This window comes from Myotis lucifugus, unplaced genomic scaffold, assembly GCF_000147115.1.
Source record: "Myotis lucifugus unplaced genomic scaffold, Myoluc2.0 scaffold_57, whole genome shotgun sequence".
Taxonomy (NCBI): domain Eukaryota; kingdom Metazoa; phylum Chordata; class Mammalia; order Chiroptera; family Vespertilionidae; genus Myotis; species Myotis lucifugus.
The window spans coordinates 1,080,222-1,096,357 of NW_005871105.1; the positions used below are offsets into that span (position 1 = coordinate 1,080,222).

General features: G+C 42.6%; 1 protein-coding gene across 1 annotated transcript; it reads left to right on the forward strand.

Annotated features, from left to right (window-relative positions):
- Positions 1-12,369: 12,369 nt before the first annotated feature.
- Positions 12,370-14,898, forward strand: CALHM6 (calcium homeostasis modulator family member 6). Its single transcript, XM_006089174.3, is given in 7 exon segments — positions 12,370-13,164; positions 13,167-13,201; positions 13,204-13,391; positions 13,423-13,528; positions 13,530-13,595; positions 13,598-13,693; positions 14,384-14,898. Coding segments are annotated over 7 exon segments (954 nt in total). The 5' UTR covers positions 12,370-13,124; the 3' UTR covers positions 14,807-14,898.
- The last annotated feature ends 1,238 nt before the right edge of the window (positions 14,899-16,136 follow it).

A 16,136-nucleotide genomic window follows, 5' to 3' on the forward strand; every position in this document is an offset into this window, starting at 1 on the left:
CCATTTACTATAGAAGCCATGGCTCTGCCCCACTTCCCTGACTTTCTCTTAGTAAACCTAGGAAACTGTCCACATCTTCCTGCCAGTTTTATTTTATGCCAGTTTGTTTCAGCAGGGACTCCTCCTGGACCGGTGTGGCGGGAGTGCAGGGTGTGTCCTGGAGGGTGGTGGGAAACAAGCCTGAAAAGGTATAGAAGAGGTTGGAGGGGATGTCCTCCCGTATCCCCTCCACTAAATTTTTTAAAAATAGTGCCAGTTGTCTGAGCATGTGGATTAACCAGGCAATTGGAGTAACTTTGAAATGGGTAAAGTAAAGATGCCGCTCTGTCTACAAGTCTCTGGAAATGAGCCATTGGGAAGCCTTCGTCATGGGAGGATCATAAGATTTCAGTGGTGAATCCCAAAGGAAACCCTTGTGATTGGTATGGGCCTTTGAGGCTTTGGTTTAAAGTAGAATTTCTTCAAACGAACAGCTTCTAAAAACATTTCAGTCAGCCACAACTTTCCAAATTCAACAATGAAAAGTGATTTTAGTATATATTTAGGAATTATTTTCTGGACACATCTTCAGCGGTTTAGGCACTGTCTTTTTCCCCCCAAAGAAATAGTAAAAAAGGATATCTTTCTGTGTGAGGGAAACATCTAGTCAGTTTTCCAGCCTTGGTTGTTTACCACTTTTTTATTTTGTCCAGGATAAGAGACAGCCGGTACAATAAAAGTAAGTCCCTTTTACTGACTTCCGGTACAGATCGTCTTGATTTCTTAGTTCCTTCACCCTGCTCGCTAAGGAATTTGTTTTACTGACAGAGGGCTGGATCTGTTATTTATTAGAGTTCTGAGGAGAAATTCTTGGAGCACTGCATGTATTGTATCTGTTCTTGACACAAAAAGGACTGAAGAAAGGAAAATGTGATTATTTTGAAAGGTGAATTCACAGAACTTTTAAAATCAAAGCTGAAATATAAACTGCAATTACATATTAAAACATCACTCTTGAGAAGGTGCTGTTAGAGCATGAGCTTACTTTCTTCATTTCTTGATCAAAGAATCAAGTTTCTGTCCAGCAAATGTAGCTCAGTGGTTGAGTGTCGACCTAGGAACTGAGAGGTCATAGTTTAATTCCTGGTCAGGGCATATCCCCAGTAGTGGGTGTACAGGAGGCAACTGATGGATTCTCTCTCATCATTGATGTTTCTATCCCTTTCTCTCCCTCTTCCTTCCTCTCTGATATATATATATATTATATATATAATATATAATTTAAAGAAGTTTCTGCTCCAGTTTATCAATCAATCAATCAATCAATCAATCTATATATATAAAAGCCCAAGTGACCGAATGACTGAATGACCAGTCAACCAGTCACCATGATGTGCACTGACCACCAGGGGGCAGACGTTCAATGCAGGAGCTGCCCCCTGGTGGTCAGTGTACTCCCACAGCCAACCTCCTATGGCTGGCCAACCTCCCATGTCCCTCCCTGGCCCCGATCATGCGTTGGTGGGGTCCTTTGGCCTGGCCTGTGCCCTCTCGCAATCCGGGACCCCTCAGGAGATGTCGGAGAGCCGGTTTTAGCCTGATCCTGCAGGCCAGGCCGAGGGACCCCACTGGTGCATGAATTCGTGCACCGGGCCTCTAGTAAATAAATAAAACATCACTATTACTGAATACTGCCCTAGGGTAGCTCACACTTAGGCAACATGAATATCGCTGCTCCATCTGTCTTTCCCCGTAGGGCAGAGAGGAGAGATTGTGTCTCTTGCTTATTACATGTATTGGTTCTTACACAGTGCCTGGCACAAACATGGTATACAAAAATTACTTGACAATTGACAGTAAATAAATAGAGCACAGAAGTCTGTGGTCCCAAAAGACCTTACATATAAAGCTCCAGCTCTTACAATGAGCTAGCATCCCCAACCTCCCACACATAGCTGTGAACTTTGGCCCTGAGAGATGCTCCAGCCGGATCCTGGTGCTGTTTCCACTTTGTCACCTTTGGGCGGTGGAGACCTTAAAATTCAGTCTCTGAGACAGGGTACATCAGAAAGGCAGATGTGAACAAGGTACACCTGCAGTTGCTGTATGATTGTCCCCACGTGGGATAGGAAGCCCAGATGCCAAAGCACAACTTAAAATAACACACCATTTGTGTGGGATGTTGTAAACCACAGTCATCAACAGATTATTGCTAAGCTTCAGCAATTGCCTGTGAGAAGGCTTTTGAATTCACAACATTGTGCAGTCCAACAAGCAAGGCCTCATCAGCACATCTGTCTTCCTAGAGAACGTAGGACAGTGTGATGTGGGTGGGCCATGTGGCTGGGCCATGTGGCTGGGAGGATTGGTTATTCAGCTGGCTTTGCAACCACACCTACACACGTGGGGAATCACACCCTGGCACCTCGGAGTACACGGGACTCCATGAAAAAGACTCTGGCAAGGTGAGTATCTCATATAAGTTACTGCATGTTTACTCTACTTCTAAACTGAGTTTCTGTGTTGCTTAGTGGATGTGTTAAGAGCCTTATAGATGATGAGAGCACCTTCGTGAATTCACTGCTAAGGAGAGGTCATTTTTATTGAATAAAGGAATTAGGATGCCAGAGGAAGAAGTGAGGATGAGTATTTGACAATTCCGTAAAATAAGTTCTGTTTTAAAAATAAGATATAAAGAGCCCTCCTGCTAGGCTTATTTTATAAAATGTGCTGAAGTTCATGAAAATACTGCTCAGTCCATATTTACAGCATTAGTACATTAAAGCATACTGAATAGCAATGGATAATAGTAGCCATTTTACAGGGGCTTATAGATTTTAAGAACTTTGCACACATCTGCGCACTGATTCTGTCAGGAAGATACTATCTACATCCTCATCTTATAGATTAGGAAGCTAGGGTCAGAGAGGGTAAGAAATGTGACCAGAAACAGCCACCAAATATTATGGGCTATTGCATGAAGCTCAAAATAAAACAATGTTTTAATATTTGTTTATAATTATTTGGAATTTTCAATATGCCACATTATAATCATTTAAACTATTGATGAAGTTATGAGCATAATTTTTAGAAACTATTAGTCTCACTACAGTGTCCTACCTTTAATCTTACGAAACTGAAAAGAGCAAGAAAATTTTTTTTGTCGAAGTAGACTTTTTAAATAAGCTAAAAGGACATCTCTATATATGAGAAATTGCAACTATTTGTCACAGTTTAGAACCCTGCAGCATGGCTTACAGAGAACATAAGGTATGCACCATCAGTGCAAAGTCTGCTTTCTGCTTCTAGTCTCATCTTGCACCCAACTTTGATTATTTCATTATAGAAGAGCTTCATGCACATAAAAGCAAATGACTTACCAATTTCTTCATATCCATCTCTTAATTTAGTGTTGTTCTCTGGACTTTGCCTTTAATCATGAATGTTTGTGGTTTCTCAGGTAGTTGAAATGAATGACGTCATTGACAAACTATCATGCTTTCAATTGTCCGGCTAATACTTCACATAAAATAAACCTACTTTAATCACCTTCTCTTAAAGAAGATAAACATTTGGCTGCAATAATTATTAGCAGCTGTGGAGATATAAAAGTGGCTAGAAAATATTTCAAAATTAATGTGTCTTTCAGACAATCATTCGTCAATCACATTGCTTTTTTAAATCCAGCATTATATGGAAGGGGAAAAATGGATGCTCAGTTTTGTTTTTTTTTCTGTTTGGGCAGATTTTAAAAATTCTTTATTTTTCACTTTTGACTGAATTACATCATTTTTTTTTTTGCTTGAGTGTTTGTATTTTTTGACATCATGCCTGCTCTTTCTAGAACTAGAACTGTACATTACAGAATGGTAGAGTTGAAAGCGCCCTGAAGATGACCACTCCCACTTGCTTGGCATTTCTTCACTTTAGGGCAGGTGAGGGTATCGCCTAAATCGACAGTGCTTGCTTTGCTTGACTTTTGCACTTCTAGGTGGAACAAGCCTAGGTTGGGGAATAAACAAATAGGGGTGGAAATAAGTGTGATGCCATCAATCTGGCTGTTAGATTGTTCTTTACCAAAATGTTGTCAAGTAAGTTATAGATTTAAATGTTTGAACTATGTTAACTTATTTCATTGAACAACGGTAGATGATATTTTGTTTACTAAACATCTGATTCTTTCTTTGGTTCCCAATTAGGTGAACAAGCAAGTGTTAACAGCCCATAGAGCCTATTATGGTGGTGAATTAGCGCCCCCTAGCACATTCACCACTGTTTTAAAAAATCTTTTCTAAAATATAAATGTGAAACAAAAATGTTCTCAATATTGTGCTTGGTTCTTCATACTATCTCATTTTAATTCTCAAAAAAAATTGTAAGACACCTGTTGGAACAGTTTTGAAAGGAGATAAAGCTAATGTGCAATGTGGTGAGGGCTGTTTCAGGTGTGAGAAGAGAGTTGTGACAGGGAGTGACTCACTTTGTAGAGGAATGCAAGGATGAGTAACAAGTCCCCCTCTCTGGGAGCTTTCAGATTAGCTGGGTAAACACAGCTCTGGAAAGGAATGTTGCATCTTAAGAACTATTGCAGCATTTTTATTCATTGAATGATGTGGGAGCAACGAAACAGAACCACTAACTCTGCCTGTAGGTTTTGAAGGTGGCTTCAGTGAAGAGATGACTAAGTATTAAAGGAGGAGAGTCATTTTCAGGGGGAAGAACAGAGAAATGTCATTCAAGGCAGTGATAAGAGCAAGTGAGAAGGCACAGAATTGAGGAAGACCATAAGATGTAAGTTCAGGTACCAGTAAGGGGGTCAGTGTTTTTGGAAACTGGGGTCACGGGATGGAGTGGCACTGAGATGGATAGAACAAGACTAGGAAGAGCTTCTGTGCCAACTTAGGGAGTATGGAACTTGTCCTCTTGACAGCTGGGAGCACTGGGGGTTTTTAACTGGAAAATAATGCAATTGGATTTCTTTCTTTTCCTACCTTAAGTTGAGAAATATAACCTATAGTCAGAAAACTATTAAAAAATATATACTGTAAAAGCATAGTTATAAAGCAAACACTTCCATAACTGTCACCTGGTATAAAAAAAATAGCATTGTGAACATCTTGCTTGTCCTCCCTACCCCAATCATAAGCCCATTCATGCCCACTGTCCTTGTGATTCTTCATCACTATTTTGTTTTCCTTGTAGTTTTACTAGAGCCCCGATGCACGAAAATTCGTGCAAGAGTAATGCACAAAAATTCATGCAAGAGTAGGCCTCCCTTCCCCCGGCTGCTGGCACCGGCTTCCTTCTGGCACCTGGGACCTGGGCTTGCTTCCCTCCAGCCGCCCGCAGGCACCCAAGACCTGGACTTCACTCCGGTCCTGGCTTCATCCAGAAGGACATCTGGAATGACGTCCAGAAGGACGTCCGGTCTAATTGGCATATTACCCTTTTATTATTATAGATTACTTATGTATACATCCTCAGAAAATAAAGTTTAGTTTTGACTATTTCTGAACTTTTTACAAATAGAATCGTACTGAATATATTTTTTTGTGTTTGATTTCTATTACTCAACATTGTTTTAAGACTCATCCTTGTCATTTCTTGTTGTTGTAGCAGCATTTATTTATTTTCATTGCTGTATAGCATTTTCTTGTTTGAATATTTCACAGTTTTTTTTTGTTTTTTTTTTAAATATATTTTATTGATTTTTTACAGAGAGGAAGGGAGAGAGATAGATAGTTAGAAACATCGATGGGAGAGAAACATCGATCAGCTGCCTCCTGCACATCCCCCACTGGGGATGTGCCCGCAACCCATGTACATGCCCTTGACCGGAATCGAACCTGGGACCTTTCAGTCTGCAGGCCGACGCTCTATCCACTGAGCCAAACCGGTTTCGGCTGAATATTTCACAGTTTATCTTGGCTGCTGCTGTTGGATATTTGTTCTTTGATTAAAAAAACAACAGTTCTTGCCTAATGCAAACGATATTGCTCTGAGCTTTTGTGGCCTGTATCGTGTTCACACAGACCTACCAGTTTGTAGAACATGTTCAGATTCCTTTTTCAGGAAGTTAACTGTGACAGACTGAGTGGCATAAACTAGAGTGGGGTGAAGTACTAAGGGTCTGCTCCACTTTCAATGAGGATGGAGAGAGAGGTCCCATCTGAGAGACAGTCCTGAGACAGAATGGAGCTCACAGGAGTGGCACCCACAGGTGACCCTGAGTTTTCTAGTTTGAAAGACTGATATCCTCAACTGACTTTAAAAATCTGGAGGAGAAATAAGTTTTAGGGAGAAATGAGTTCTATTTTGGGTTTGAGGTGGACTGCTGAACACACAAGTGGAAATATCGGCTAGATAGTCAGAAATGCCTATCTAGAATTTAGGAAAGGGAGGAGCTAGAGATGAAGATTTGGAACTAGTAGCATACAGTTGATTGTCAAAGCCATGAGAAAGGAGATAACAATAATTGACAATACTTTTTGAGCATTTATTATGAGCCAGGCACTCTTCTAAAAATGTTACATGTATCGACTCATTTCATCAACAACCTAATGAGGCAGGTACTATTTTCATTTTATACATGAGAGAATTGAGGCACAGAAAGGTCAATTAGCTTGCCTGAGGTCACACATGTACTCAGTGGTGATGCCAAAATGAGATTATTTAGGAAGTGTATGGGGAAAGGATTGAACTTTAGTGAGCATCAATATTAATGGTTGGGAAGAGGAGGAGCCTGAGAAGGAGACTTAGATGAGTAGTTATTGAGTTAGGAGAAGAGCCAGAGAGTGTCATTAATAGCCAAATTCAAATTAACTTAATGAGGTTAAGTACTGCAGGTGCCTGGCACTACTGTAGGAGGTCAAATGCCAAAGCAGAGTCACAGATAGTCAAACTCTGAGATTAGGTGTCAACAAAACCTGTTCAGGCTTGGTTCATTGCTTCCAAGATTCCTCTTTAAGGAATCTATAAAATATAGAAAAAGAATTATTTCCCTTTGGTTACTGTTCATAGCTAAAGTAAGAAGAAAAATCCCTTCCTGAGGCAATTCAGTTGTGTGGGTCTGGGAAGATAGTGGAGAAATGGGGAAGGTTGTGGAGACGGTGAGCACCCCATACCAGACTCTGCTGAGTAAACAAGCTGAGCTGGACAGGAAGGAGGACAGGAGGAATTGTGGGAGAGTCCCTGCTCTGCCAAGGCCTGCAGCTCTACCACCCCCTACTGTGACTCTGGTGACAGTGGGTAGCAGTGGGTGTCCAGGTGGCCCTTCAGCTGCACCTGAAATTGCCCCATGACCCTATCTTCTCCCTGGTGTTGCCTTGTTTCTCTCTAGATAGACTTAACTAGTGTTTGTCACAAGGTTGGCATTTGAAATGTCATGGTATTGTCATTTAACAAATGACACTCCTATGCCAAAGAAAAGATCTGATCTTTCCTCTGTTTACATTTCCATAGGAAGAACTTTTATAAATGTTCAAAAGTCTTAACATAATAATAGGTTCCAGATTTTATTTATTTTTATGTTTATTTATTTATTTATTTATTTACTTACTTACTTGCTAGAGGCCTGGTGCATGAAAATTCATGCATTGGGGGGGGGGGTGCTCAGCCCGGCCTGCCCCCTCTCACAGTCCAGGAGCCATCAGGGGAAGGTGATGCCCCATCACACCTCTGCTGCTGCCACTGCCGGCCGTGCAAGCCTCGACCGGCCCTGGTTACCTGAGCCTCGGGCCAGCCCTGGGCGGCTGGGGGGCTGAGGGGACTGGGGGACTCAGAAGGCAGGCACGTGGCAGGGCTGAGGGGACTGGGCGCTGCCATCATTGAGGGTGTGGCAGTTAATTAGCATATCCCTCCTTATTGGCTGTGGGGGCTGCCATCTTTGCAATGGTGTGAGGGTCAATTAGCATATTCCCTCTTTATTATATAGGATTAAAATATATTTTATTGATTTTTAACAGAGAGGAAGGGAGAGGGATAGAGAGTTAAAAACATCGATGAGAGAGAAACATCAATTCAGCTGCATCCTGCACACTCCCCACTGGGGATGTGCCCACAATCAAGGTACATGCCTTTGACCAGAATCAAACCTGGGACCCTTCAGTCCACAGGCCGACGCTCTATCCACTGAGCCAAACCAGTTAGGGCTGGTTCCAGATTTTAAAATATATTACATAACTAAATGATATATCTACAAATTATAACATGCAGAACAGTACTCTTTTTTTTTAATCCTCAAGGATATTTTTTTTTATTAATTTTTAGAAAGAGGAAGGAAGAGAGAAAGAGAGAGAGAAATACTGATGTGAGAGAGAAACATAGATTAGTTGCCTCCCCTACGAATCCTGAGCTGGGATTGAACCCACAAACCTTTGGGCGTATGGGACGATCCTCCAACCAGCTAAACCCCTGGCCCAGAAGAGTATTCTTTACGCTTAAGAGTGTCACACTTTCTAAATTTACTTAAGTGTGGCATTTAAAGTTGTATCTTGGCCCTGGTCACCTGGACACCGCTGGGTAATTCAGTTGGTTAGAGCATTGTCCCAATACAACCAAGGTTGTGGGTTTGATCCCCCATCAAGGCATATAAAAGAGTCAACCAACGAGATTCCAGGATGGCTACAGAGTAACTGGAAGCTGCTCAATATCACTAATTAAAACCATAATGAGATACCATCTCACACCTGCCAGATTGGCTACCATTATAGTATTAAGTCAACAAACAACAAGTACTGGCAAGGATGTGGAGAAAAGGGCATCCTTGTGCACTGCTGGTGGGAATGCAGACTGGTGTAGCCACTGTGGAAAACAGTATGGAGTTTCCTCAAAAAATTAAAAATGGAACTGTCTTTTGACCCAACAATCCCACTTCTAGGAATATATCCTAAGAATCCAGAAACACCAATCAGAAAGAATATATGCACCCCTGTGTTCATAGCAGCATTATTTACAACAGCCCAAGTGCCCATCAGTAGATGAATGGATAAAAAACCACTGTGGTACATTTACACAATGGAATACTACATGGCTGTAAAGAAGAAGGAACACAGACCTTTGTGACAGCAGGGATGGACCTTGAGAGTATTATGCTGAGTGAAATAAGCCAGTCAGAGAAAGACAAATACCAAATGATCTCACTCATATGTGGAATCTAGTGAACAAAATAAACTGATGAACAGAAAAGAACCAGAGGTATGGATACATGGAACAGACTGACAGCTGTCAGAGGGGAGAGGGTTGGGAGGAATGGTGAAAGAGATTAACCAAAGAACATATGTGCATAACTCATAGACACAAACAACAGTGTGGTGATGGCTAGAGGGCGATACGGGTGGAGGCTGGATGGAGGTGGGCAAAGGGGGGTGTGGAGGGAGATGGAGACATAGTGTCAACAATAAAAATAAAGTTAAAAAAAGAAACTACCAATGAATGCACAAATAAGTGGAACAACAAATTGATGTTTCTCTCTCTCTCTCTCTCTCTCTCTCTCTCTCTCTCTCTTCCTCTCTAAAATAAATAAAATTTTTAAAAAAGAATAATTTTTTTATTTAAAAAATACATTTTTATTGATTTCAGAGAGAAGGTAGATGGAGAGAAAGATATAAATGTCAATAATGAGAGAGAATCATAGATTGGCTGCCTCCTGCACTCTCCCCACTGGGGATCGAGCCGGCAACCCCGGCTTGTGCCCTGACCTGGACTGGAACCCTGACCTCCTGATTCATAAGTTGACACTCAACCACCGAGTCATGCTGGCTGGAAGAATGTTTCTTTTAAAGTTGTGTCTTACACATGGAAAATACTTACAAGATGTGAACCTTAATTTGATTTTACTCTTGTAGATGTATCTTGGGGACAGGATTGACACTTTGCTAGAATCTAGCAGTTGTATTCCAACCAGGTCATACCATTAGTCTGGGTTCTCTTGAAACCTACAGAGAATAAAGTTTGAAAAATGGCTCCTTTGAAGATGATTGCTATGAACAATATGAATGTTTACTTCTTTTCAAGACTTGATCTTGCTTTCTTTTTTGAGAAATGTTTTGTGGTTTCTAAAACCAGTGATAATGAGTGTTGAGAAACAAAGTAACGCAGTTAAAACAAAACCCATAACCATTGGTGTTCTAATGGGCTTAACATTGGTGTTCAATTATGGATTTTCAAAAGTGTAAAGGTCTTTCAAATATTATTTACTCTACTCTCAGAGAAAATTCTTGAATCCTCTCTACATCATTCGTATTTTATTCTATTTCCACTAAGGGTTAAACATCTGAGCAATGTTTTCTCAGAACAGAGCTGGACATAAAGGGCTTGGGGATTTTCAATGGACCCGAACTAGAACCACCCACTGGTCCAGGGGCAGTGGGAGGATGCCAGTATATAAGAGCCAACTGCAAGTGCTGGGAGAAAATTCGGGCTGGCAGGCAGGACCCAGACTCTCATGGCTATGGAGACGTGTCACAGGGACAGAATGATCATCGGAATCTGTGGGATCCATGATGAGGGAGCACAGGGGTGGCAACCCCAGGGGGTGGTGTTTGCAGACACAAGCTGACAGGATAATAGGTCGGGATGCAGCTCAGGCTGTAATGCATTTCAGGGCAGGAACATATTCTGGTCTATAAAGACCTTAACCCTGACCTCAACCTGCAGCGCTGCCCTCATGATGGGCCACTTTCCTTCTCACCTCAATACTCCCATCACTTTCCAACCACTGCATGCCACACTCCTTGGCACTCCAGAGCCTTGGTCATTCAGATTTCTTTTTTCTGTTTAGATTTCTGCTTAAGTGCCCTCTACTTATAGAGGCTTTCTCAGGACATTCTCTACCACACAGTTCTATCCTAATTTTCTGCATAACCTTGAGAACTTTCCCTTTATTATCTATATCCTCTCCACTATAACATACATGGGCAAATTATTCCTGCTGTATTCAATAATCCCAGTCACATGAGCATGGAAAGGCAGAGGTTTTGTTTTGTTTTGTTTTTTGGAAATGTAAGATTACAGAGATGATAGTCAAAAGTGATTTGCTTCAAACATGCAATTTTGCTGCAAGTGTAGAGGGAGCCTGGCAGACCTGGTCTAATCTCAGAGAAGATGGCTCCCACTGCTTGACAATGAGGACCCTGATCTGGGGACAACTTCTGAAGATGCAAAAGAGAGCATAACTGTTTATCAAAATGCTACAGAACGGCAGTCTTGTACCAGATACGGGTGGTGGGAGGTAACTAAGATGGCATCAAGTTGGACTAAGAAAAGAGTAATACATTTCTTGCCCCTTCTCTAACAATTCACTCGGTTCTGTAGGTTACTAATTCTTCCCAGATAGATAAAGCAAACCTAGTCGATGGGTGCCAACAGCGACCAGTTCATTGTGGCCTGCCCACCTAGACTCCATTTCCCAAAACCCTCCTGGTGATGAGGTGGACAGTTAAGGGCACACCAATTCTCTTAAGGTAGTAGAGGATTGTTGCATCACTGGATATAATCCTTGGTCTAAAACTCAGCATTCATCCGAATTCTTAGATTATGTTCAACAGTTATTTGTTGTCTAACCCCAAAGTTGCAATGTAAGAGGTAATCGCTCACATTGAGTATTCATTTAATAGGCACAGCCTATATCTAAAGGTGCTTGACAAATGCTACTCAATTTACTCAGCTCAACAGTCTTGAAAAGTGAGCACTATTACCCTGCTTTTACAAACGAGATGCTGAGTTTTAGAGGCACTAACTTATCTCTCTCTCTCTCACACACACACACACACACACACACACACACACACACACACGCACTGCACCTAACTTCAAAGTACACCTCACCTGCTCTGGAGCCACAGAGTCAGGTCAGTTTCACAGAAGTGGTTACAGTTTGTGTCAGAGCCATGCTGCTTTGAAAAAACTAAAGGTAGCGGCGGAAACAACATGTTAGTTAGATGTAGCTGCAGTTTGAAATGTTTTTGGTTCAAGTGATATTTTTTAAAATCTATTTTTATTGATTTCAGAGAGGGGAAAGGGAGAGGGAGAGAGAGCTAGAAATATCAATGATGATAGAGAATCATTGATCGGCTGCCTCCTGCATGCCCTACACTGGGAATGGAGCCCACAACCTGACCGGGAATCGAACCCAGACCTCTTCGTTCATAGGTCGACACTCAATCACTGAACCACGACGGCCGGGCTCAAGTGGTATTTTTGAACAACCGTATACTCCTCCCCAGTCCCCATTGATCAACTTGGTGGTCACTGAGTAAGAATTTTTTTTTAGAAGAGAAGTAAGCTTTATTTCCTTGTTTCTCAAATAGAGTTGGCTGAGCTGGTTGCTTTTTGGTAATTAATCAAAGAGACCAAATCCCATATCCTCGTCCAACTCCTCCGACTAAGAATTTGACACTCCTCCAGGTATCCACAGTATAAGCATATACCTGGAAAAAAAGGCAAAAGTCAATATAAAATATAATGTATTTAATCTAATGTCCTTTATGTCCGGTGGGAGATCAGGCAGAGGAGAGAACAAGGTGAGTGATGTGGGGGTTCTGTCCAGAAGAGGGACAGGAAGGACACAGACACCAGGGAGATGCTAGAACTTGAGCTGGGCTTCGTTGTGAATTAGCTTATGAAAGAGAAACCAGGAATCTGTGTTTCCTGTTAATGATCAGAGGGTTTTTTGGTAACTGTTCCTTCAGGCTTAGGAACTAGGTGGCTGCAATCAAAGAAACGGTTTTCCCCAGTTTGCCCAAGTTAGAAGTATTGTTTGCTTTGGGAGGCTGCATTGGGGCAGGAAGGGTAAGGAAAGTCCCCTGGTTCGTTGTCAGCTGGGTGGAAACAAATGTTACCATGGAACAGAGTCCACCTTCAATCAGAGTTCATGCACTGGGGAGGGAGGTCACCAATGCAGCAGCCTTGAGAAAGGGGTGGGCATTGGGGAGGCCAATGGTGTATGTGGTCGGGTCTGCTTTTCAGTCAGGGCTGGTTTCTTGAAATAAGAAAGCGAAAGCTCAGGGCCAGAGAAGCCCTCTTCCGTTTTTAGGAGTTGCTTCTTAGCAGAGTGGAAAGCCCCAGACCCCAGGACACCGAAAGCATCCCAGGCGCAGGGCAGCCAAGAGGCAGAAGCATCCAGACCTGTCCGCTGCGCCTGGGGCATGGAGTCAATGAAGAAGCTGCAGACGGTGCTGGACCTGTACTCAAGCACCGCATCACGCTGGGCTACGGCCTGGTGGACTCCTTCTGACCGTGGGCGGGGAGCGCATCTTCTCCACCGCGGTGGTTCCAGTGCCCCTGGCAGCGCCGCCCTGGAACCTGACCTACGGGCTGGTGTTCCTGCTGGTCCCCGCGCTGGCGCTCTTCCTCCTGGGCTACGTGCTGAGCGCTCGCACCTGGCGCCTGCTGACCGGCTGCTGCAACGGGGCGCCGACGACCACGACGACGACACCGGCCCAGCGCCTCTGCGCGCCGGCTGCAGCGGGGCCTGGTGTGCGCGCAGCTGAGCGGGGCGGCAGCCATCGCGCCCCTCACCTGGGTGGCCGTGGCGCTGCTCGGGGGCTCCCTTCTACGAGTGCCCGGCCAGCGGGAACCCGCTTCCCTGGCCGCGGCGCCTGTGCTCGGACCGCTCCCTCCCCAATGCGCCCAACAACTCCCGCTGGTTCCCTGCAACAAGGCGCAGGCGCCCGGCGTGCAGGACCTCCTGATGGACCTCAAGGCCCAGTCGCAGGTCAGCGGAGAGGGCGGGCTTCTGCGGGCGGACCCGGGAAAGGAAAATCCGTGCCCCTTCCCCAGACATAGGACACCTAAGACGAACTAGAATGGCTTCTTGCTTCTCATGAGCTGAGAGGCAAATGTGATGATAAACGGGATGAAGAAGAGAAAAGGCGCCCCATTTAGCGTTAGGCACCTACTCTGTGCGAGATACCGCGCTAGGTCCTTTACGTCCTACATTAGTCTCCGACAAATACACTGAGTCCAGGCCGGGTTGTTGGCTCAGCCAGAAGAAGCAGAATTGTCACCAGGAAATGAGTCTGCCTGGCTCTAAAGCATCATCCCACACTTCTTGGAATACATAGCTCAGAGGTTTTTGAAGATGAATGCTGACTTCACTGGATTTGCCAATATTCCACGTTTTGAGTTTGAGGGGAGTGACATATAGGCATCTCCCCGGACTCTTGACATAACTTGGAAAATGACTGACTTGCAGAGCAAGCAGTTGCACCGAGGGGTTCCAGAGGGGTTCCGGAGGGGTTCCGGGGGGGTTCCGGGGGGTCACTGCCACTCATTTCTCTTACGAGATTAAGACCTCAAACTTGCTTGTTCATCATGACTGCTGAGTAGTTCAAACTTTTTCTGAGGATTTAATAATGACTTGTAAAAAATGCGACTAAATTAGTATTTTGATGTGTTTTCCTAGGTACTGGGCTGGATCCTGATAGCAGCTGTTATCGTCTGCCTTCTGATTATTGTATCTATCACCCGATGTGTATCTCCAGTTAGTTTTCTACAACTGAGCTTTTGGAAAATCTATGTGGAACAGGAGCAGAAGATCCTCAGAAGTCAAGCCACAGAACATGCAACTGAATTGGCAAATGAGAATGTTAAATGTTTCTTCGAAGGTTCACATCCAAAGGAATGCAAGACCCCAAGCATGAAAGACTGGCAGCAGGTTTCAGAACTATATACTTTCAACCCCAAGAACCAGTACTACAGCATGTTGCACAAATATGTTAACAGAGAAGAGAAGAATCGAAGTATCAGGATTTCAAAAGGAGATGCAGTGGTTCCTGTTCTTGGCTTTGTAGATGCACATGGTATGCACACCACTGCTGAGTTATGACCCTGTGAATGAATAAAAAGAAAAGCGTTCTTTTAAATTATTACTTCATTTTTTAAAGAATAAACATTGTTATTGTATATGGTGGTTTTTTACTTTGGTCTTCCAAATTATGGAAGTATGGAATTTTAGATCTGAAATAAAAATTTATAATTTTACCTCTTTATTATATTAATTATTTTAAAAAGGAAGTGAGGTTAAATGTGTCACTGAAAGTGACAAACTGGAACTAGAACAACAGTTTTATATCCTTAGTCTATGGTCCTTTATGGTAAATAATATTGCTGCTTTCAAATATAAGACTTTATTTAGTAGCAAAAAACAGTGAAAAAAGCAATTGAATTTCAGATCTTTCTTTTAGGCTACGTGATATCAATTTCAAGTTCACTTTCTTGCAGACAACACCTTGTTAGGAACTTAAAAATACTGGCATTTTATGTCTGAACAAAAATACAAAAATTTATCCTGCAAAGGAAGGTAAAATTGTTTAAATACGAAATTTGAAAAACTAGTTTAGGGTAATTGCAGACAATAGTTGTTTTTAGTGTGTAGGATTAGAAGAAAAACTTAAAGCTGTTTATTATGGTAAATTTCAAATATGCACAGACATAGAGAGGATAGTATTATGAACCTCCATATAGTCATTACACAGCTTCAACAAAACAGGGAAGTCAGATAAAATCCATATCATACAAATAAAGATAGAAATACAAATTGTGGCCTAATGTAGATGAGGGGAGGTGGGGGGAAGGAGAAATCTGTGAGAAACTGACATCTGTAGAGTAGAGGAGCCTTTCAGTTTGCAGGAACAGTATGTGCAAAGGCTGAGGGGACAAAGATCTTAGCAGAGTTGGAAGCCTTAAAGGTAACTGGAAAAATGAGCAAGGGACAGATCATGCAGACGATTTTAGGTTCATTTTATGAGCATTTTAGAGATATTGATCTGCTTTTCTTGTGGAAAGTAGGAATGGCCAGGGGAAGAGGGAGAGGCAAGGTGGAAGTGGAGAGACTGGTCAGGAGGCCACTGCAGTGGAAACAGGCAGGAGTGACCTTGAACTGGGTTGATAGTGATGAAGAGAGAAAAATTAGATAGATTCAAGGTAGATTTTGAATATAGACATGACAGGATGTGTGGATGGAAAGGATACAAGGATTCATTGAGAAGAAGATTATGTATAGATAAATTATGTTGCTTGATGATGTCAGGATTTTTCAGGGGACATTCAATTGTCATTTTTGTCCATTCCACAAATTCATGGCTGTTTGTGCATTTAAAAAAAAATGATATATGGAAACTTTAAACTGTAAAACAATTGAGCACTGACCATGTTTA